General features: G+C 46.4%; 4 protein-coding genes across 7 annotated transcripts; 1 reads left to right on the forward strand and 3 right to left on the reverse strand.

Moving 5' to 3' along the window:
* Positions 1–5834: 5834 nt before the first annotated feature.
* LOC136351235 (uncharacterized) lies at positions 5835–7339 on the reverse strand. Its single transcript, XM_066311342.1, has 2 exons — positions 6332–7339; positions 5835–6248 (listed from the first exon to the last, which is right to left on the reverse strand). The coding sequence occupies exons 1-2, from the start codon at positions 7181–7183 to the stop codon at positions 6087–6089; spliced, it is 1014 nt and encodes a 337-aa protein (XP_066167439.1). The 5' UTR covers positions 7184–7339; the 3' UTR covers positions 5835–6086.
* Positions 7340–7931: 592 nt separating this feature from the next.
* On the reverse strand, positions 7932–8813 carry LOC112939364 (uncharacterized). The gene has a single exon (XM_026026425.1). It carries the CDS (start codon positions 8811–8813, stop codon positions 7932–7934), a length of 882 nt encoding a protein of 293 aa, XP_025882210.1.
* A 1038-nt stretch (positions 8814–9851) lies between these two features.
* LOC4341119 (uncharacterized) lies at positions 9852–13944 on the forward strand. 4 transcript variants are annotated; one of them, XR_001547087.3, is made up of 3 exons: positions 9852–11533; positions 13206–13271; positions 13524–13944. XR_001547087.3 is itself a non-coding variant. In XM_015788960.3 (2 exons), exon 1 carries the CDS (start codon positions 10002–10004, stop codon positions 11514–11516), a length of 1515 nt encoding a protein of 504 aa, XP_015644446.1. In that variant the 5' UTR covers positions 9852–10001; the 3' UTR covers positions 11517–11533; positions 13524–13944. The 4 variants fall into 4 exon arrangements, 2 of the variants coding, with proteins under 2 accessions (XP_015644446.1, XP_066168013.1); XR_001547088.3 differs by having other exon boundaries at positions 13531–13944; XM_015788960.3 differs by lacking the exon at positions 13206–13271.
* Positions 13945–20081: 6137 nt separating this feature from the next.
* On the reverse strand, positions 20082–22629 carry LOC4341120 (ABC transporter G family member 4). Its single transcript, XM_015786381.3, has one exon. It carries the CDS (start codon positions 22373–22375, stop codon positions 20501–20503), a length of 1875 nt encoding a protein of 624 aa, XP_015641867.1. The 5' UTR covers positions 22376–22629; the 3' UTR covers positions 20082–20500.
* Positions 22630–22979: the final 350 nt, after the last annotated feature.

Raw genomic sequence — 22979 nt, forward strand, 5'->3', positions numbered from 1 at the left:
AGTTAGCGTGCGGATTGCTTTCTTTGGAGCTTCCTTCAAGTTGGCAGTGGCCTCCCACCATTCTAAAACAGATGAAGCTGGCTGCCACTGGGCGGGGTTCATTTGACTGCATGCTGTCCATTCACCTATCTCCGCCCAAATTTTCCTAGTATACCTACATCCTGTGAGGAGATGTAGAGCTGTCTCATAGGTCTGCTGACATAGGGGACAGAAGGAGTCGTTCTACCAGCCCCTGGTTGCCAATCGGTCGGAGGTCCATACTCTATTTTGGATGATCAGCCAGACGAAGGTCTTGCACTTGCGTGGAGCCCACGGCTTCCATATCAGATAGTTGAAATTAGTCGTTGTTGTACCTAGGAGTTGCGCCTTGTAGGCCGACGTCGTCATATATTCACCATGGCTAGTGAACTTCCATACTATCTTGTCCTTCTCCTGCTCAACGAGTTGGACAGTATGCACTGCACTCCAGACACTGATGAGTTGGCTGATCAAATCCGTTGTCCAACCTACGTTTGTGGGCAGATCCAGGTCAAGTAGCCATTGGTTTGCAGTCGAGGCATGTTGCAGTGTGTTGTTCTTTTTCTTGGAGGCCAAGTAGATCAGAGGTGCTATGTCCTTCAATCTTCTCCCATGCAGCCATGCCGATTCCCAAAAGCTTGCTTTTGTTTCATCCCCTATTGTTATGGTTGTTGTCGCTGCAAAGAGTAATTTGTCCGTGTCGCCACAGGGCGTTCCCAACCCCGCCCATTCTTTTTCTGGCGATCTATTCGTCAAACAAACTCAAAGTGAAAATGTAAGTGATCAGTGATGCACCAAACTTCTATCTCAGGAAATTCAGTTATTTCTTTTAATCACTATATATTCTTTACCCATCAAATATTATGTGCCACGATATGATAAACAGAGCCGCGCTGACTTGATTTTTTGTACTTTAAAAAAAATCACTTGATGGGAGTGAGTAATAAATCTGCCATACCCCCCCCAAAAAAAAAATAATAATAATAATAATAACAAAAAAAACTTGCAGAAATTAAGAGAGGAGATGGGTAGAAAGTAATGGCAAAAATAGATTGTTATAATGTTTTTTAAAAAGTTCCATTGCAATGGACAGGAAATATGCTGGAATAATATCTATGCAAATCATCCTCACTAACTGCAATTATTTCCTCTAAATTCTCTTCATATACATCCATGGTATTAGAAAAGTCAGGACTGTCAAATCTTTCAGCTCCTATTGTTCACTGTCATTGCCACTCCCGCATGGAAGTATGGAACAACGGGATGTGCGATCTTTGATTTTGTGATTTGCCCGCAGTACACGATTAGGATGTTGTATCGATCTCTGATCTTTGATTTTTTTTTTTTTACTTTGGCCGGCGTACGTGATGTGGTAATCGTGCCTGCGGGGACAGAGGGCGCCGCTCTGATGGACTTGACGGACGAAATGTTTTTTTTTTTTTACTATGGGAAAGTTACTAATTTAATTTTTTTAAGTAGTTAAGATTTCGTTATGCTCTACAAGCTAATAATCGTACCTTGTTTTTAGCCATTTCGTGTGTTATTCCTATCGTTATTGCTGCTAGGCCTGCATGCAACGCTTAGGATTATCAACTAGTTTATATCTTTATGATGCAGATGGCTCGTGTCCCATGTGTTCACCTTATTACTAAGGTGGATGTGCATTCATTTATGAGAATGACACATATCTACCAAATATAATGTTTATATATTTAGAAATGGATAGAAATCCGGCATGTATATCCCCGACTGAATATACATATATAGCCAAACATTAATCCTAATAACCTCGTCATAACTAATTAAAGAAGAAAACAAAAACAAGAAAAGAAAGTCAGGAGACTGAGAAAGAGAACTACTCTAGCGGCGACCATCGAGCCAAGCCTCCAACCTCCCGATCAAAACTGCATCTGGGTGGAACAGAACACGGAGAAAAAGAGGAGAGGGGGAAAAGGAAGAAGAAAGGGTAGGGGAAGGCCGCCGCCGCCCGTCACGGTGGACAGGCGTGGGGCGCTGGCGGCTGGCGAATGGAGTACTAACGAGCAGCGTGTTTTAAATCAAAAATAAGTTGTTGTGCAGCATGAACAGGAAAAGCACAACCATGCCAAATGGCATCTACTTTACCTCCTACACGCCATCCATCCAGGGCAAACAACACACCGAAATCAGTACGGAAGCAAGCGCTGGTAAGGCAGGCGAGGCGAGCGCACCTGGATGCCGATGAGGCTGAGGGAGGAGGAGAAGAGCCAAATAGTCCCGGCCACCAGCACCGCCACGGCGACCCATAGCCCCGCCGGTTTGTGGTGCCGGCAGCAACGCCTCGCTGCCAAGGCCCCGGCGAGCACCGAACCAATCGAATCAGTAACACAAATATTACTATATCCCAAGGGAAAGAAAATTTCACCTGCGCATTGGGGTTTGGGGAATTTGGGATCGCGCGCGCTGTTAGGGTTTTGGTCCTGGACGGCCGATTGGGGGCGCCGCGAGAATTTCGAATCTTTATATGGTGGAGACTGGCATTTCAATTTCATTACCTGCAGAGCTCCTCACAGCCTACGAGCCGGCCCTGTCCTTTTGGAAATTGGAATAAGTTTATTTGACATCCCTCGTTTCTTGCCCCTCGATAAATTGTCTCCCTAAATTGCAAAACTAGATATAACATCTCTCCCATCTTACAAAGCCGGTATAAATCAACTCCTTGGGTGGTTTGGGGAGTGGTTTTTGCTGATGTGTCAGGTGGGACACACATGTCATACACTCTTCTCTTCTCTTTTTGATCTCTCTCATCGACTACCCGCGGAGGAAGGACGTAGGAGCTCGGGGAGTCCGTGATGGCGGCGTCCCAGCTCCGTCCTCGTCCTCTGAGACGTGGGACTCCACAAGGTCATGGAGGGAGCAGAAGCTTGAGGAAGCTGCGGTGGCGTGGGAAGACGAAGGAGCTTGAGGAAGCAGGAGTGTTGGGTTCCGCCGACTGTGTGAGCGGCTTCACCATCAGCACGCGACACCCGAAGCGTACGCAGTCGCATGCATCGCTCAAGTGCCAGAAGCCTCACCAAGTCCATGTTTCGGAGGGCGCCTTTGCCGCCCATGACGGAGCATAAAATGCCGGACGGCTGAGGAAGCCAACATACCGTTGGTACGGATCATGGCGTGTGGCGCCCTCGCGGATGTGGTGGAGTGCCTTGTTGAGGTCGCGGCAGCCGCAGACAAACCTCGTGCCTTGTTGAGGTCGACCATGCTAGCATGGCGCGCGACGCCCTCACGGATGTGGCGGAGCACCCTGCCAAGGTTGCGGCAGCTGCAGACCAACCCCGTACATGTTCGCGGCGTCGGCGCTGTTGTTGGCGTTGACCATGCCAACATGGTGCCGAGATCGCACTATCATAGCAGCGTAGCTTCACCTGCTGTACAAGCGGCTCGTGCACGTGAAGTGTCGCGTCGATGCCGTCTCCACCGCCGGAGTCCATGACCCCGCCGCTCCTGTTCGCGTCTCGCTCAACGTACCACTGCGATGCTTCTCGCACACGCGAGCTAGGCTGCTCCTCGATGGCTTGACGCACCCTGCTTCTAGGGAAGATGACCTTCGCCTAAATTGAAAGAGGTCACAAACCTTGCCATCCCAGCTGCGGCTGAAAAAGGGGTGAAGAGAAATCCGGTGACTCCTCTCCCATGGTCTCGATTTATAATGCGATGCGGATTGGCGAGCAAAGAACTGAACCCATGGCAACAAATTGGTCAAGCCAAACGAGAAAATATATTGCTGCAAATACGGTGAGATTGCTTTTTGTTCTTCTTGGAGAGAGAGAGAATGGGAGAGAGAGGAGAGTATTGTGAGGAAAATGAATGGGAATGACTTAACACGTAGGGTTGTTATTTTTTTATTTTTTCACTGACAGGTGGGTCCCATGAGCGACATGTAGGATAAAAACGCTTCTGGAAACAGCCAAAGGAGGTGATTTGCACCGATTTTTAAAGATGGGGGAGACGTTATACCCGGCTTTACGGTTGACGAAAGCAACTCAAATAGGGACAAGAGATCAGGGAGGTAAAATAGACTTATTCCCTGAAAATTTTACCACTAGAATCGTGGCCCGGCCCGTGTACTTTTAGGCACCAATAGGGCGTGAAGGGGGAAAAAGGTACTTTGACTATTTCAAAAGGAATAAGTCTATTTTGTGTACCTCTCCTGATTGAATGGTCTCCTCAACCACAAAACTGGATATAATGTCTCCCCCATATTAAAAACCAATGCAAATCGACCCCTTTAGTGGTTTGGAAAACTTTTTTTCTAACATGGCAGGTTGACTGTGGCGCACTCACTAAGCCAGCAGATAGAACTCACATATCAGCGACTCTCATTTTCTTACTCATCTCTCCCCACTTGCCAATGCAAGGGTGGTTCCATGACAACCCATAAAAAAACTACCCAATTCATATATGTATGTATGTATCGTTGAGAAAAAATGGCCCTGTTCGGTGCAACTTGTTGCTGCAGTAGCTGCAACTACATCAACAGTATCAGTGTGTAGAAATAATATTGTCGCTGTTTCAGCTGCAGCTGCGCAGCTGTGAAAAAGTTGCAGCAAACAGACCCAATCTCTTATTAATAAAAGAGTAAAATACAGTAGCGGCCCTTAAACTTGCGGGCGGATGTCATCCAGGTCCACTAACTTGCAAATCGTGTAATTAGGCCACTAAACTTGCTAAATGTACCATCGCCGGTCCAAAATGCCGTTTGACCGCGGTCGCGCCGACGTGGCATGCCACGTGCATAGCTGAGCTGGCCCGCACCGTGCGTGACACACCGCCCACGCCTTGTCGTTTTTCATCCAGGTCCTTCTCTTTTTCTCATTTGGTTTCCACCACTGCTTCTTCTTCCCCGGAGCGCCTAAAATCTGAGCGGCGACTAGGGATGCGATTGAGGGCAAGGTTTGGCGGCGGAGCAGGTCGCGGCAGGTTCGGCGGCGGAGCAGGTCTCGGCAGGGTTCGGCGACGGAGTATGTCGTGGCAGGCTTCTTCGGCGGAGTAGGTCTCGGCGGGCTTCGGCGACGGAGGCGATGGCAGGCTCGAGCTCCAGTAGGAGCACAACACAGTCGGTGACGGAAATATCCAGGCAAGGTAAAACCTTTCCATCTCCCATTCGGTACCTAGAGAGTAGTTTGTTGAAGTCAGTTGGTTTATTCATTTTGAATGTGCAGAATGGTGGATGCAAATTATGGCAATGGTATGAACCAGGGACAACGCCGTATTTGAAGCAGGTTTTGAATGATTTAGTCAGCACTGTTCGTGAAGTGAAGACAGAGAACTCTGAAATTAGAGCATCCCTTGCCAACTCAAGAGCTGTGATTGATGGACTTGTCACTGAACGCAATGTCTATGAAGCAAAGAGCATGGGACAAAAAGAGGAATGTGGCTCATTTGCTGAAATGGCCTATAGAATCAAGATGTTAGAAGAGAGTAGACGATTTATGTTGTTAGTTATTGTTGGTTTTGTAGCAGTCATATTTGCACTATTGCTTCTTAGGTAGATACCAAAGTTTGATGGATATGGATGTATTGGTGCTGGTGTGTTTTGTGTCAGCTAATAAGGCACTTGAGTGACCTTTTGTGTATGCTGAATCTGAACCATGTATGAAAAATGTATGCTAAATGCTATTATGTGAAGCTGAAATATGAGATTTTGTTCTGAAAATCGACATCTCTAATTTTTTTTCAGCAGACAACTGTTATTTTGTTCTAGCTTATGAAATGTCCTGTAAAACGTCATCTGGAAATAGCAAACACGCATCATGCATTACAGGCAGTAATTTCCCATATTCATCACAATACCAAATTTCTGGCATTTAGTAGTATTTCTAGTACTACATTCAGTGAACACATGTTTGGCACTAAAGGACCATCAAACATATGGTCTAACACATATCACTTGTTTGTAGCAGTAGCTTTCTTCCTGGGAGCTCTGTTCTTTGAAGTAGTAGCAGCAACTCCTGAAACTCCTTCAGTTGTACACTTCCTTTTGTTGGCCCTAGATTTTCCCTCTTTTGTTGCTGTGGTCATAGGGGTAGATACTACAGCTGGCTGGTTTGAAAGATGTACTGGTTATCTGGGAGAGGACCATGTGTAGTTTCCATTTGACTCACTTGTGATGATTCCTCAAACATCTGTGCAACCATAGGATTAGGAACTTGTGATAGTAATTGGTCATATGCAGACTGAGATTGGGTCAGCACCTACAAGTTTACAAAGGTAATTAAGATAGAGTTATAATAGGGTAGTGATAATAGAGTGATAAGATAGAGTATTGTTTCATTACCTCTGCTGGTTCTTGCTCAGATTCATGCCACTCTTCTGTAGAACTTGCAGCTGGGATCCTACTTGTCTTCAGTTTGGGTCTGAGTCCAGCCTTTCTCAGTGGGCACCCTTTCTTGTTATGTCCAGGCTCTTTGCAGTAAGAGCAGTGCATCTCCACACCATGCTTGGACATTTTAGGCCCATTTTTTCCCTGTACCTCATGTGGTGCTTTCCTCCTAGACTTAGGTGGTCTGCCAACCTTTTTCTCATATATTGGAGGCTTCACTTCTGGCCCATTCACCTGAGCCCACTTAGTCATATCATTGCAGGGCCAAATGTTAAATGCATATGCTCTGGAGAATGCTTCTAAACTATAGCAGGGTGGAAGAACTGACTCAGCACTAATTCTCTCACTCCTTAAGCATGAGATAGCATGGTTACAAGGGATGCCTGTCAGATCCCATCTCCGGTAGTCACAATGTTTAGCACTAAGGTCAACAATGTACTTGAAATTCCTATCTTCCACCTGAAAAATCCCTTTCCCGGCTGGCAAAACATAACATGTGTTTGCCATATCTGCATTTTTCAGTACTTTCTTCCTGATCTTGGGGCATATAGGCCCATGCCATTGCTCTGCCACTTCTTTCTGCTTACTATAATGCCTACTCATTAGTTGGCTTTTGATCTTTTCAAACATACTCAGGATTGGCAATTCCCTAGCTTCTAAGATGTACTTGTTGAATACTTCACAATTATTGTTCAATAAGATATCACACTTAGGGAATTCACTAAAATAAGCTCTGACCCAAGTTTTAGGAGGCATCTTTTGAAGCCACTCATATGCATCCTGATTAAGAGATTTCATTTCTTCCATGTTGGCATTCCACTCAACCTCTGAACTTGATCTAGCACATGCCCATAACTGGTTTTTCAGATTCTCACCTTTGAAATGTACCTGAAAATTGGAGTACAGATGTCTAACACAGAATCTGTGTTCTGAATCAGGGAAAATCTGTTGGACAGCTGGTATAAGACCCTGTGTCATGTAAAAACAAACATAAGAACAATTTGAAATATGTCAGATTATAAGAACAAAACTTGTTATGTAACCTATAAGACAAAAATAAAGAACAGGTATACCTTTTGCTTATCAGTCATTATTGTCCATGGGTAGGTATTGTCAATGCCCAGGTCTTCCTTTAGGGTCTGTAGAAACCATCTCCAAGACCTCAATGACTCTGTCTCAACCACAGCTATTGCTATTGGATATATGCAATCATTAGGGTCAATACCTACTGCTGTTAGGATCTGTCCACTAAATTTAGTCTTGATGTGGCAACCATCCAAACATATCAAAGGCCTACATCCACTCAAAAACCCTCTCTTACATGCATCAAAGGACATGTAATATGTGCTGAAACAACTGTCTACCAAGTTCAAAAAGAAGCAACTGCCTAGATTAGACCTTCTTAGCTCAGCCCCATAGTTCCACAACTGATTATATTTCTGAATCTCATCACCATATATGTCCTTGAAGGCCAATCTCCTTGCCCTGGCTAGCTTGCTTCTAGATGGAGTCAGATTCCATTCTAATTGGACTAACTTTGCAAACCCTCCAAGTGTCATCTTATCATTTGCTCTAAAAGTTTCAATGTACTTCTCAGATAGCCATTTAGCAGTACACCTTTCAGCACCCATTCCTTCTGACATTTATGCTCCCCAAGATATGTCTTCACCATCATTGACTTGGACCTGCTATCAAATGATGCATATAAGTTCCATGGGCAACCCTCAACACAGTGGGCCCTAAGTCTTTTTTGCTCATTCCTAGGTATCTTGATGTCCACTCTAGCCTTCAAACTGTACTCTGTTATGGCCCTTCTAAGTACTTCTACTGAAGGAAACACCATGCCAACCTTAAAAATTGGGTTCTTAACATCCTCTGCCATGAAAGCCTTAAACTTTAATCTCACTTCACCATCATCATCTAAATCTAGGAGCTGCAAATCTTCATCATCAGTGGAAACTTCCTCCCCATCAGAATTTCTAACTACTATTTCTTTCCCCTTCAACTGACTGCCCTTAGCTTTCTTCCGAAACTTTGCCTTGCAGTCAGATAAGTCTTCAACACCCACATCAACATTGTCAACATACAAGTCATCATCTGCATCTGATATATCATAGTCACTATCCACAAAATCTGGGTCATCTTCTAAGCTACCATCACTGTCACTGTCATCTTGTTTGTTTGGCACCTTCCTATCAGCAGTTGACATCTTCCTAGGACTAAGCACCTTAGGCAATTCACTAATAGGATTAGCTACTACATCATCCCAATCTACACCTGCAATTGTGTCACCCTGATCAAAGTAGATAATAAAATTCTTAACCTTGTGCACAACTGATTTCATCACTTCAAAGTCAGCCCTAGTAGATATAACCCTAAGGCCATCTTCAAGAGTCTTTCCAGGGAGCAACCAATAAGCCTTAAAATCTGGAGTCATATCATACCCAAGCATAGCTAAAAATTCATCCAAACAAACAATATCCCATGTTCTTGCTTCACAGTGGTCAATCCAATTTATCGTTTGATCTACATATGCCCTGTTGCTACCCTGACCAACAAAAAAACCACCATGGTGTACCTCAGCGGTGAATTTACCATCATCAGGACCTGCATTGCAATCCTAATTAGTGGTATTACTCTTATGTTCTAGCCTACTCGAGAACAATGTCAGGATAATCATCCTAATGGAAAAAATAACATCTTTTTGCATAATCAAACGCCATATTCCTTTGTATCTATCTACCAACATCAATCAATACATGCTAACCTTGCAGATTAATGGATGAAATTGAAGTTACACTCACTGTACAACGGAGGCCCTTCCCCTTCCAGGCGGAAAATCATGCCGCCTCCCCGCGATTATAGCCGGTGGGAGGCCGCAACAGCCAATCTCGCCTCTTTGCGCTTTCGCTGGAACCCTATTTCTCCGGCGATCACTCTCCTCACGATCTCCGCTGCACTCTGCACTAGAGCACTCTGGGGAAGACGAAGCAGCAGTGGATGTTGAAAGAAAATGAGAAAAACAGAGGGGCCTCGATGAAAAAAAACAAGTGTGGCCGGTGTCACACACGGTGCGCGTGAGAAAAGGCATGGTGCGGGCCAGCTCAGCTGTGCACGTGGCATGCCACGTCGGCGCGACCGCGGTCAAACGGCATTTTGGACCGGCGATGGTACATTTAGCAAGTTTAGTGGCCTGATTACACGATTTGCAAGTTAATGGACCTGGATAACATCCACCCACAAGTTTAAGGGCCGCTACTGTATTTTACTCTTGATAAAACATAACACAAACTAAACAAAAATTACGTTGTCCTTTGTAGCTTGGAGTCATCCGTTTTGACGTTCATGAAAACAGTAAAATCTCAACTCAGAAAGTGTTGACTCGGATTTGACGATTGGGTCGTGGTTGCCGACTCCTCCGCCCACTCGGTTTCCACGCGTCGTTTATTACCTTTGCAGACGGTTTCACAGAGCTGGAAACAGCTCCGACCTCCGAACCGACCCAATCACAAACCAACCAGATTCACCCAAACGCCGAACCAAACTTCGCATCCCCGAATCCCCGATCCCCAAATCCCTAACCCTAGCCTCGCCCGCCGCCACCGCCACCGCCGCCGCCGCCGCGATGCTCCGCTCGCCGGGCCACTCCCCGCGCCACCTCTCCCCGTCCCCGGCGCCGTCCACGCCTCGCCCCTCCTCCCCGACGCCCTCGTCCGCCTCCGCCTCCGCCTCCGCATCGGCCCTCGCCGCCGCCGCCACTACCACCACCTCCTCCAAGCGCCGCCGCCCGGAGGTGCTCGACGAGGACACCTACGTCGCGGCCGTCGAGCGGATCATCGAGCGGGACTTCTTCCCGGACCTCCCGCGCCTCCGCGACCGCCTCGACTGGCTCCAGGCCCTGCGCTCCCGCGACCCGCTCGTCCTCCGCGACGCGCAGCTCAAGATCCTCGAGCGCCGCCGCCGCGCCCAGCGCCAGCGCCAGGGCGGCCCCGTGCCCACCCCGACGCCGGCCACCTCCACCGCGCTCCGCTCCCCGTCCTTCCTCGCCACCCCCTCCGTCGCCCCCTCCGTCGCCGGCGACGAGGGCGCCGACGTCGACGACGACGTCGAGGCCGCGCTCTCGCTCGACGACTTCTTCCGCCGCTTCACCAGCGAGGACAACGAGTCCTTCTCCCGCATCCTCGAGAAGGTGAACCACCGCCGCCGCGAGCGCTATGCCCACCTGCTGGAGCCTGGTGAGGTGGCGAAGGCGCCCCAGTTGGAGGACGCCAAGCGCGACAGGATAACCGATGGGTACGGCACGTCGGGGCAGCCGCTGAGCACCTTGGAGGGTGCCAAGTTCACGGCCAAGAACCTGCTCATGTACTACCCGGCTGACCGTGGGGAGGCCCCGCTTACTGATGAGGAGCGCGCCGAGCGGCTCAAGGGGATGACCAAGGAGATCGACAGGTCGAACACCAGGTTCCATGGGAAGTCTTCTGTTGATGATGGTGCAAAGGAGGAGGAGGCAGCTGCTATACTTTATGCGCCAGTTGCAGGTTCCACTCCCGGAGGTATGGCATACCATGATCCTGATAAAGCGAAGAAGTACGATTTGGAGGATCTAAGGAAGACTCCAAACCCATTCTACGTTGAGTCAGGGAAGAATGCAAACAATGGGTATAGTTTTGTGAGAACGCCATCGCCAGCACCTGGCGTGGATGAGTCACCGTTCATGACATGGGGTGAGATTGATGGAACACCACTGAGACTGGACCCAGAGGAGACACCGGGTGGTTCTGGGGGAAGTGATAGGGCGCATTTCAAGATCCCACCTCCGCCTGCTCGGGATGTAAAGGCACATCTGCTGTCAAGGGATGCAGCAAGGAAGATAAAGGAGCGCACTAAAATGTTCCACAAGCCACCGCTACCATCGCCTGTGAGGGGAGGAAGTGCAAGCCCAAGGACCTTCTCTCCTGCAGCACAGAAGTTTGTTAGGAATGCCATTGCAAAGTCCTCTCGTACCATTGATGAGTCGCTCCGAGCGAGCTACAGAGGTACAACCCCATCTGCAACCACTCCAAAGACAAGGTTTTCAAGAGACCCAAGCTTGGGATCACGATCTCCATCGACAAGACAGGGTTCCACCCCTCCCTGGTGATTTCAATAAAACTCATTGTATGTTATCCTTATCATAAAACTGATAAGTCATTTATCCCTGTACTGTAAAAAATTATAATATAGTGAGATATTGGCAGCAAGTTCTTTTCATTGGAATCGTTGAGTTAAATCTTTCCAATTAGGAAATTATCTATGTGAGCTGTAAACTGCCCCCCATGTTCCAATTGCACAATTATTCCAGTTTTTGCTAGAATCCTTAGTCGGTTACTCAGTTTATTCTAGCCAGCAGATAAGATATAAGTTCAAAGCTGTTATTCCTAACTGGAATAATTGGCACTTGATACATAATCAAAAACTGGAAGTGTAACTTTTAGTGCACCTATTTCCTGTTACTTTAGTTTTGTCTTACAAGAATGACATCCAAGTTAAAATGCTAATGTTCCGAAGTCCAAACTGAAAATTTTACATAATAGAAACTATTGTATTGAGAGGAAATATTTACTCATTCCTTGATAAATGAGGAAATATCACTTTTTCCATATTGGCATATATGGGAAGCCATTGTGGTATATTTATCCTGTTCCTTGAGTTGTTAGGCCTTGTTATTGAGGTCATTTTTTGGCTATGAACTACCTTAACACTCATCCAATTGCAATTACTACATTTACCAGATGATGGGGAATAATAGGGTCATTTTTATGGTACTTGATTATAAAACTGAAAGAGGAGCGAGTATATCTTTTGCTATCTTGTTATTCAATTTCTTCTTTGCATGTTCTGATAGAGAGTATTTTGAGCTTTATCGCATTCAGGTCAATAAATATTTGCAATAAATTTTAATTTGGAATGTTTGGCATAGTATGTGTTTATACATGTTTTGCGTTTGAAATTGCACAAGTATCACTCAAATGTTATTTTGGATGAATGCACTGAATTACTTCCATGGGAACCTAACTTATTTCAAGGTTGTTTAGTATGTACAGCGTATAACAACTCCCGCAAGTAGAAAGCAACTTAGGAGGGTGGCATATGTGTGTAGAATTGCTGAAGAATGATGGATTTTTATATGTTGGAAGCATCTTGTTTGTTACTAAGAGTGTTAAAGATTTAAAGATAAACCAGTTCAATTAATTTAGTTCAGCCAGGTGCGGAGGTTATGTCTATCCTGATATTTTGTTTGGTATAGTTCTGAGTTGACTATGTTAACAAAATAACATTACATATAAAGAGGATATCTGACTTAGCACATATGGCTTATGGGTTTGCTTTGTTTCACTTTTTCATTGGGTTAACCTGATCTTGAAATGAGGGAACAGAACTTATTTTGACTCAATTAATTTCTCTATCCAAATCAGCAGTGTTCTGTGAGTTAAACCCTCATCCTGTCTTTAGCTGTAATTTGATTGATAGTCTGAACTTAGCCATTGAGGCATCAATTTTATTACTCTTAAAACTTCTGCTTGCTGTAGAATGCTACAAATAACTTGTAGACCTTGATGTTTTCATTAGTGGGCTATGATGTATACTTGGAACATATCGACAGTTTTGGAGCCTCAGGTCCTCAATATATTCTACAATATGGAAAAAAATTAACCGCATGTTGAAGTTTCTATGCTTTACTATTTAGAAATTTTCATTGCCATCTAATGCTTTTATCCCTACAAAGGGGCAATTGCTTATTTGACCCTGTTTTGAAGTCTAACTACCAATTTGACCCTACTTTTTGTAGGTTGCTTATTTGACCCTCCTTTTCAAAAACGAACATCCGTGGTGAATTAACGGTGTTAAGTTAGGGGTAAATAGTCTCTTTTGCCCTTGCTTATTTGACCCTTTTATATCTTGTTTGTTTGACACTATTATTTCATATCATGTATATATTCAAATATTTTGACATATTTGTAATAAATTTTACATATATTTCACATTGAAGACAAGTTCGACAGATTTGCCATAAATTTGAAAATTTTGAATTATTTTGCAAATTTGACTTAAATTTGAAGAAATTTGACAAAATAAATAGGACAAAATTTGACACAATTTGATAAAGTTTATAGGAAATCCACTCCAGAAATGAGATGTAAAATCTGCAATTCCTGTGCAATTCCACCTTGGGCCCGGCATTGTGGACGGAGTACAGCTTCCGGGGGCGCAGCCGCGCAGGTTGTGACAGTGCACGGGCACGTCTTGGCCGGGGTAGACCCGCTCGTCGTCGGTGAAGTAGATGCTGTCGCTGGCGCACCACGGCAGGTGCCGCGCGTCGGTGACGAACGCCATACCGGGTCCCTGTATTAGTATTAGTTCTCATAGTATGTTTTTTGAGAGGAATTCAATTTCATCTAAAATTGCTTGGTGAAGCAAACATGTAAGGATTTGAGGAATGGTTCACTGAGGAACTGATAGGCTTGAGAGGAACTGATTGGCTCGAGAGGGATCTTGTCTATGATATATATTGAAAACTTTAAAATCAATATGTGGTTATTTCAGTTAGTATCTAAACTGTTGGAGATAACCGACAGAACCTGAGACCAATGTATATGCATGATCAGCACAGCGAATATAGGCTAGGGCATGTGGTACACTCTGGTACACAATTGCCTAATAATAAAAAAGCTAATTGAACATTCGCATTTGTAAAATTCTTTCTGAGAGGATTTCAATTTCATTATTGATAAAAAAGAAAATTTAGTCTTACAAAAATTGTAATGTACCACTTCATATTGGTGCTCCTTTTGTATGTGGACACTAACTCGGATGAGGATAAGTTTGTATGCATGAATATAAAAAATCCTACCCATTTGTTTTGGCATTTCTTATCTGAAGTTCTGAACTTTAGAAGGTTGCTCGGGTCTGGAGTTCTTGAGGACCTGACCACCTGAAGCATCCCCATGGATTTAAGGAAGCACTGTCTGGATGTCTGCTGGTGACAAAATCGAGTTCCTGCTATAAGATTTGATAATTCACGAAACTAGCTTCTGGTATACCAGATCACAAGGTGGCAACTAGTCAATGAACTACTCGGGCTTTAGCTGGATAGATTTTATGTTGATGTTGAGCTGAGCTGGAATGTACCAGTCCGCTGTCAGAGCATACGCCTATTTGTGCTGTCCAAGCACTCTATATTTTCATCCCTTCAGATGATAATATTTTAGTTCTTTTCTCTCACTCAAATTCTACATGGTTCGTGGAATACGATTTTACTTCGCTGATGTTGTGTTTCCGCCTGATGATATTCTTATTCGTACTAGTTGTCTGACACCTCAAGTTTACGCACGACATGGGTGGGCCGAAGTTGCGGCCCAGCTCCGTCGACCGTAACCTTGGACTGGGCCGTAGCCTCGTGCGAGTTTCACCCGACGCAAGCGTTGTTCTTGGCAGTAAGTCCATTATTACTCCCTTATAGCTCTAATATAAATTCGTATCCCAAAGCCGCAGATATCTTAATCCTCGCCTATTAAAACTGGTGGAAAATGACTTCTTAATAGTTTTGAGGGTGATTTTTTTGTTTACATGGCTCGTTAACCTAGTCTAACCGGCTGAGTCAGCATATAGAGCCCACATGTCATATCCTCTCTCTATTTCCCTTCTTCCTCCTCCCTCTCTCCCTCTTCCTCTTCCCCCTTCAGCCCTTCCTTCCATGGCAGGCTTTTCTCGTTCCTCTTCTCCACAGCAGCGGCGCAGTGGGACAATGATAGGGAACGGTTAATGGTGAGCACTCTTCATATCCCTCTCCCACCCCGAGGCGCAGCGGAATCACGAATGGCAGTCGATGGCTTGGACATCAGAACCAAGGAGGAAGGCCATGGCGTGGACTCGAGGTGGAGCGGCCAAAGAGGAGGAGAGTACGCCACCGCTAGCCTTGCGGAGAACGATGTTGGCCTTCCCACGGGAGAGGCGGCTGTGACCTCGGTCTCCTTACGGAGGCTCACAGTAACAGGCACCGGAACCGCCTGCTTCTTCATCCTCCTTCCTACCGGACGCCACAACCCTCACCATGGATGAAGGCAGTGGCCTTGTCACCCTTGACCAGCTAGTCGATGCCGAAAGACCCACCCGTGCTCCGCCAAAGCCAGAAGATATGGGATGAGGGAGAGAGAGGGGGGGATGATATGCGGGCCTCACATACTGACTCAGTCGATTGGAATAGGTCAATGAGCCTTAGCGAAATCCACCCACAAAACCATGGAGGGAGTAATTTTACTTCGGTTTTAATAGTTGAGAGGATCAAAAATATTTTATATTGCGGTTGAGGGATACATATTAGATTATACCTATATTTGAGGAAGTCAAAGTGGATTATCCCCAGTTCCAGGGTCAGTGTTGTTGAGGTATTAACGGGTAACGGAACCAAATTGTATTTGATATGGTTGTAGTTTGCTAGGAATCAATTTGTTTTTTTTCAAATAATAATCCAAAACTGAACAAACCAAATGGCAACCCTACTCAGTAATAGCTTTGGCCTCAGTAAATTTCTGTTGCAATTGGTACTCATATGTATAATACTCTATGTTTTTTAATGTATAACATTGTTAATTTTTCTCATAATGTTTTATCATTTGTTTTATATTTAAAATTAGTATAAATATGTAAACGTATAAGTTTAGATTATGGTTTCTTTTATGATAAAACAAGTCATGATAAAATAAATAATATTTATTTTTTTAAATAAGATTAATAATCAGATATCATGTTAAAAGTCAGCGGTGTCATGTATTAAAAAACGGAAACGGAAGGATCATAGTGATTAAAATTTGATCAATCTTGACGTATGAAGTCATGTAGATGTACCTATTGATTCTTCACCAACCGTTGATGCTTTCTAGACGAGTAGCATGGCTTGTAAACAAAGTAAACACCATCTAAGATTTGCTAATCAGCCAACGCTATACGCCTATACCTATATAATGCAAGGATCCAAACACTAAACTTTACATGCACCGAGCATGAATGAACCATCAAAACATGTGGTGGATGGCATCTCCAGGCCATAAATCTTGGAAGAGATGCAGCCAGGGGCGCCGCCATGTATTGGTTGTGTTGACCCCCATGCATGCATCTAATCCATGATCCATCCACGAGACCATATATCCATGCAATGCAAGCTCTATTGAAATTGTCAAATAAGCACCCACTGCATGCACCGAGCTGAGTAGCTTCTACTCCTAGCTGCTAGCTTGTGCTAGACAGTGGCTCAAAATCCTCACTCTCTTCGTTTTCAGAGATTTCACGGCATGGCATTGGATGGTACTTGACAATACACTGCAACTAGGCCTGTGTACTTATTCTGTACTGGATCTTTTGTATATAGGCCCCGTTTAGTTCTCCAATTTTTTTTTCCAAAAACATCATATCGAATCTTTGGACACATGAATGAAGCATTAGAAGTAGATAAATGAAAAAACTAATTACACAGTTAGGGAGGAAACCGTGAGATGAATCTTTTGAGTCTAATGAAATTAGTTTTCATCTCGCGGTTTTTCAGGCGAGTTATGAAATTAGTTTTTTTATTCGTGTCTGAAAACCCCTTCCGACATCCGGTCAAACGTCCGATGTGACACCCAAAAAATTTCATTTCCTCAACTAAACACACCCTATAGACTGTATTTATAGTGTGGAGAGGATGCAGAGTTATATAGTGGTGTTCTTTTCCCATGAAGATGAAGATTAAGTTTTTTACACAAAACGAGATGGTATTAACGTATGATTGAGTTTTAACTATTATAGACTTAAAAAATATATCAATATGATATTTTTAGAGCAATTTTCCTATAGAAAGTTTTCGGCTTAAAACACACCGTTTATCAGTTTAAAAAGCTGCTAAAAATCTTAATGTTCATCCAACTCTTGTTGGAGAAAAGAACTCTTGTTTCCGTAGTACTCTCTCAGTTAGATCGATTGGCAGGTAGCATCTGCAGTGTGTGTGATCGACTGGCGCGACTACTGCAATGCGGTGTTGGCGGAGCACTAATAAAAATCTCGCGCGCCGATCGTCACGGGACACTGGTAGCTGCAGCCCGGCCGGGATGGCTGGGCGCATGCATATGTATATATGCGTATCAAAAGCTGGGGCTAGCTAGCTAGCTCTTAATTTACTTTGGTCTCTTGCTATTTCTTGCTGCCAGCGATCTCTTGTGCGTGTCACGGGCGTAGGCACTGTTCTGGCACTAGTAATCTTGTGCCTCTTGCCGATCGAATGCCGACCTGAGCGATCGAGATGATAAGATATTTCTTGATTTCGCTACATAAATCACATACTACATCACATCACAGCTACATACCTACTCGATCGAACCATGCATGATTTTATCTTTTATACCTGTACATGCATATACACTACTTAAAAATCGATTTTTTCTAGATAAGATCCCTGCTTGGTCGCAGACGGAACGTAACTAGCCATGTCTGCAAAAATCGACCTTCATTTTCGCGTACGGCCCCGTTAAGAGGTCCGCATACAAAAAATCGATTTTTGCAGACCTCTTAAAGTAGCCGCATGTGAAAATAAGCATATTTTTGCATGTGGACCTGTTAAAAGGCCGCATCCAAAGATATATTTTCACAGGTGGACCTCTTAAGGATCCACATAAAAGTTTGACTTACATTTTTATCCCTCTTAACACTATAAAATTTTCAAAGTCCAATCTTATCTTCTCGGTCCTCCTCTTCTCTCTCTCTCAGCAACCGGCGGGTGGACAGCAGGTGCGGCCAGCGGAAGGCAGCGGGTGCGGCCGGTAGGAGGCAACGGCAACGGTGGCTACCTCCGGCACTCGGTGGCGGGCGGCGGGCCACCTTGGACCGGCGTGAGAGGTGGCGGTGGGCGGCGGGCGGATCTGGCGCCCCCCGATGTCAAGAGCGGTGGCTGCAGCATGGGAGGGTGGATCCGCCGCCACCTGACCACGGGAGCGGCGGCGGTGGCAGGCGGATCCACCGGCTCCGACCTCGGGAGTGGCAGCGGCGGCAGGAGGATCCACCGCCTCCGACCTCGGCTAGCTAGAGTTTCGGTTTTTCAATTTTGGGAATTTTATTTCTTTTTGGAATTTTATTTTACATGCAGCTCACATAAGCACCAGTATAAAAATTTGATATTCGCATGCGCTGCGCGAGCCGCATTGAAAAATCGCTATTCTCATATACCTTTTCAGGTAAATGGTTGTCCCAACCACATAAAAAAATAGGGTTTGTGGTCGTATGGAAAAATGTTTTTTAGCCGTGATACTTCATGGAATGTACTTGGTTTGGTTTGGCGTGCATAGCCGTGATACTTCATGAGATTATAATTATAGACCAAATAAATTTTACCAAGTTTTGGTAATATCAAAATTTTGTTAAGATGACAATATTGCTAAAATTCTGGTAAGATTTCTTATGTATTGACTAAATTTGATAACAAACTAAATGTAGATATTTTCTAAAAAACTCTAAAAAAATTGATATGGTTAAAAATGGCATCAAGTGAATAAGCCGGAATATTTATGGGTGTATAGCTATACACTTGTGCATGCAGTTGTGTGTGCATGATATATACATATACAACTTACAAGTGCAGGCGAGCATACGTGGCCACATGCATGCATTGGAACATTTAACTGTCACAGGACAAGACGAGTTCACGAGGGGAGAGAAACGACACCACGAGACAGAAGAGAAGAGACAAGAGCGCAGGCGACCCGTGACGACGTGAGGGCCGTATGTTTCATCATATAACCGACGACGAAACTATACATACACTCTCATTCACATGACTATCAAATTATATGCTAGCATGATTAGTATGCTTCAACCTCCTCTCCGACCTGCATTAATTATCTTTGTTAAGCTAGCTGCTAATTAATACTGTATGTACGCACTATATTGGCATATATGGACAAATTGTAGATGCATTTCACCCTATATCTCAACCTTTTTTTAATCATTAGTTACATATAAGTTCAAATTAGCACCGATGGCTGCTATAACAAATAACATCAAACTTTTAAACTCCGTGCAAATTAATTGTAGTGCAAAATTAATTTTAAGAATTTTATAACATTGTACGTTATCTCGTCACATATGGCTCTACAAATTTTAACCCTATCATTGTGCGTTCTGTTTCAGAAACAGAACTGAAAAATCAAACACTATCATTAGGGAATAAAATGGATCATTTTACACTGGTTCAAGGGGTAAAATGAGAGAACAAAAAGGTTTAGAGAGGCTTTAAGTACACCGAAGGACAAGAAGGTCCGGAAAAGTCAACTAAAAAGGACAAGGACTGTACGAAAGAACTGATATATGCTCATCGATAAAAAAAAAACACTACAGTATTTCTTTTACAAATATATAGGCTCTGGTATGATCTGATCAATCCACACATTGTAACAATTTGGAATCAACGCTATAAGCCTATAATTTATTTTATTTTCCACCAGAAACATGATATATTTTTTTGCCACTGTTGATGCGACAGAAGAATATAATAGGATCAACATCAAAACAAATTTCCAAACTACAAGGGGAGACCATTTTTAAGTGATCAAAACTAACATGGATTAGCAACTTGTTCATGTTGATCGAACCAGCGAAATATAGGTAAACAAAACCAAAGAATTAGCAACAAACTCATTGCATGGGCAAAAATCAAACAACACTATTTCCAGTGATATATTCAATACGTACTTGTTTCTATATCCTGACCGATCAAATCAATCAATGAACGAGATCGACGGCCAAAAACTCATCTAGAAGTAATTCGATCGTGATTTTCAAGTCAAGATCGCACTATCAACCACTCATCATTACACATATAAAAGGCTCGTTTTTTTATGTTCATAAAATATACACATCATCACTTATCAGTATAGCAGCAGCAGCAGCTTAATTACCAGTTAATTAACTCGATCACCACCTTGTCTACGCCATTGTTGACGTCATACCTTGACTTGCATGCGCATGCATGGGCCCCACTTCGTCTCCATGCACGCGTTCACACGTACGTACGTACGGTGCGGCCGCTCGCCGTCGCCTGAGCTGGAGGTGACGATGGATGGGTCACCTCTTGGCCCTGGCGGCTCGGCGGCTGAGCACCACCCAGTAGAGAACTCTGTAGAGGAGGAAGAAGCCGAAGAGCACCTGCACCCCGGTCCACCGCTCCTTGGCCGTGAGCCCCTTCTCCGCCAGCACGTCGGCGCCGGTCTCGGAGCAGTCGCCGGCGGCGGGGCCGGCGACGCCGAAGCAGCGGGTGGCGGCGCAGGTGTACTCGTTGGCGAGGAGGGCGTCGAGGGCGTACTTGTACGGGGAGACGTAGTGCATGAACACCCAGTACGGCGGCATGCTCCCCCTGGACAGGAAGTAGCCGGAGAAGAGGAAGAAGCCGGCGAGGGACACCGACACCAGCGACATCCCGGCGATGTAGTCCGGCGCGAACGAGCTCACGAACAGCACGAAGGAGTTCGCCGTCAGCACCACCGCCCACACCACCATCACGAACGCCGCGAACGCCGCCGCCGACGCGCAGAGGCCGACGAGGAAGTAGACGCAGGCGGAGTAGAGGAGCGCCACCGCCAGGAGGTACGGGAGGAACACCAGCGTCGCCGCCGCCGCGTGCGACGACAGCCTGTACAGCCCCGACGCCGTCTCCGCCAGCACGATCGGCCGCTCCGACACGAACGTCGGCAGCGTCTCCGTCGTGGACGTCAGGAGGAACGTCAGCGTGAAGGCGAACAGCCCCAGCCGCTTGTGCGCGCCGCCCTCGCCGTCGCCGGCGTTGATGTAGATGCTCCCCAGCAGCGTCCCCACCACCACCGACTCCAGGAAGTTGGTCAGCAGCAGTTGCTTGCTTCGGTACACCACCTTCCATGCCCGCTTGTACAGGACCACCACCTCGTGTATCCTCGAGCACGGCGAGGTTGACGACGACGACGACTTGGAGGACGTCACGGCGGCGAGCTCCTCCGTCGTCTTGGGCTCAGGGGAGGAGGCGGACGGGTGGGGCATCTGGTCGAGTACCTCGAGGGCAAACTCCAGCGGGTTGAGCTGCGCCGGCACGGCGAGGCCGTGGGAGAGGAGCGCGGCGTCGAGGGAGTCGACGGAGCCGTGGTGCACGACGGCGCCACGGGAGAGGAGGAGGAGGGAGTCCACGGCGGAGAGGAGGCGCGAGCTGGGCTGGTGGATGGAGAGCACCACCGTCGTGCCGCGCGCGGCCGCGACGGCGCGCAGGCAGCCGACGACGACGTGCGCGGAGGAGGAGTCGAGGCCGGAGGTGGGCTCGTCGAGGAGGAGGACCCCGGGGTCCCGGAGGAGGGCGAGCCCGATGGACACGCGACGCCGCTCGCCGCCGGACAGCCGCGTGGCGGAGACGCGGGTGTGCGCCGCGTGGCCCAGCCGGAGGTCCGCGAGGAGGGCGGCGACCGCGGCCGACGCCTCCGCCGCCGCCGGGTACAGCAGCGACGCCGCGAAGGCGAACGTCTCTGCGACGGTGAGCAACGGCAGCGCGACGTCCATCTGCGGCACGTGGGCGGACAGCCGCCGGAACGAGGACGGTCGGAGCGGCGCCGCGTTGAGGAGCAGCCTCCCGTGCGTCGGCGCCGTCCGCGCGGCGAGGATGTCGAGCAGGGTGGACTTGCCGGCGCCGCTGGGGCCGACGACGGCGAGGATCTCCCCGGGCCGCGCCGTCAGCGACACGTCCCGGAGGATGTACTCCGGCGACGGCGGCTGCGCCGCGCCGCAGGGCCTCAGGAGCCGCGCCAGCGACGCCACCGTCGTCGTGGCCACCGCGGCGGCGGCCGGCTTGGCGTAGTAGATGTTCCGCGCGGCGAGCTCGTACATGATCACCTTCTTGGGCGGCGTCGACGGCGACGGCGACGGCGATGGCGAGGCTTCGGCATTGTCGGGTTCTGTGACGGTGGTGGTGGTGGTGGTGGACATTGTGGCGTGGCCGGAGGCGGCGAGGGAGGGAGGGAGAGATGTGAGAGGACGTTGAAGGTAATTGTAGTGTAGCTTGTGGTTGTGAATTGTGATCGGCTAGGGCACAAACTCAAAGGCCACAAGTTGGTGTGGATTATTAGCTAGGCATTTGATAATTTAGGGTTTGGTTGGTCTTTTGGAGGAGAGTGTGTGCTACTACTGCTCAATGGCAGTATGGAGAGGGTATAGTGAGGAGGGTGGAGTGAGACAAAATTAATCAGATGAAATGGAAGGATAATCGAATATATAAAGGTATATATGGAAGGAGGGAGAGATTGACACGCACTTTCTCATTACAGATCACTTTGCGAACTTTGAGTTGTATTGTGCTAATTATAGCTTCCTTAATTGCAAACTTTTCATATTGTTACTTTGCAACATATATATCGTATCTTAATTATAACGTAGTGTCATCAACCCTTGCACGTGGATCGAATATAGAGACATACTTTCTCTGTCCCTAATTAAATCAACCTCGTGTCTATATTTATCGTACTAGGATGTGTCACATCCAGTATGAGGTTGAGGTTAGTTTATTTTGGGATGGAGGGAGTAGGGTAAGTTC

This window comes from Oryza sativa, chromosome 6 (genome assembly GCF_034140825.1).
Source record: "Oryza sativa Japonica Group chromosome 6, ASM3414082v1".
Taxonomy (NCBI): Eukaryota; Viridiplantae; Streptophyta; class Magnoliopsida; order Poales; family Poaceae; genus Oryza; species Oryza sativa.

What these genes read in the sequence shown, in the direction of transcription:
- LOC112939364 (XM_026026425.1), bottom strand. Translation starts at nt 8,813, where the DNA reads ATGACTCCAGATTTTAAGGCTTATTGGTTGCTCCCTGGAAAGACTCTT.
- LOC4341119 (XM_015788960.3), top strand. Translation starts at nt 10,002, where the DNA reads ATGCTCCGCTCGCCGGGCCACTCCCCGCGCCACCTCTCCCCGTCCCCG.
- LOC4341120 (XM_015786381.3), bottom strand. Translation starts at nt 22,375, where the DNA reads ATGTCCACCACCACCACCACCACCGTCACAGAACCCGACAATGCCGAA.
- LOC136351235 (XM_066311342.1), bottom strand. Translation starts at nt 7,183, where the DNA reads ATGGAAGAAATGAAATCTCTTAATCAGGATGCATATGAGTGGCTTCAA. An exon ending in CTGAGCAAGAACCAGCAGAG is followed by an intron (nt 6,249 to 6,331) that starts GTAATGAAACAA and finishes GTAAACTTGTAG; the next exon opens with GTGCTGACCCAATCTCAGTC.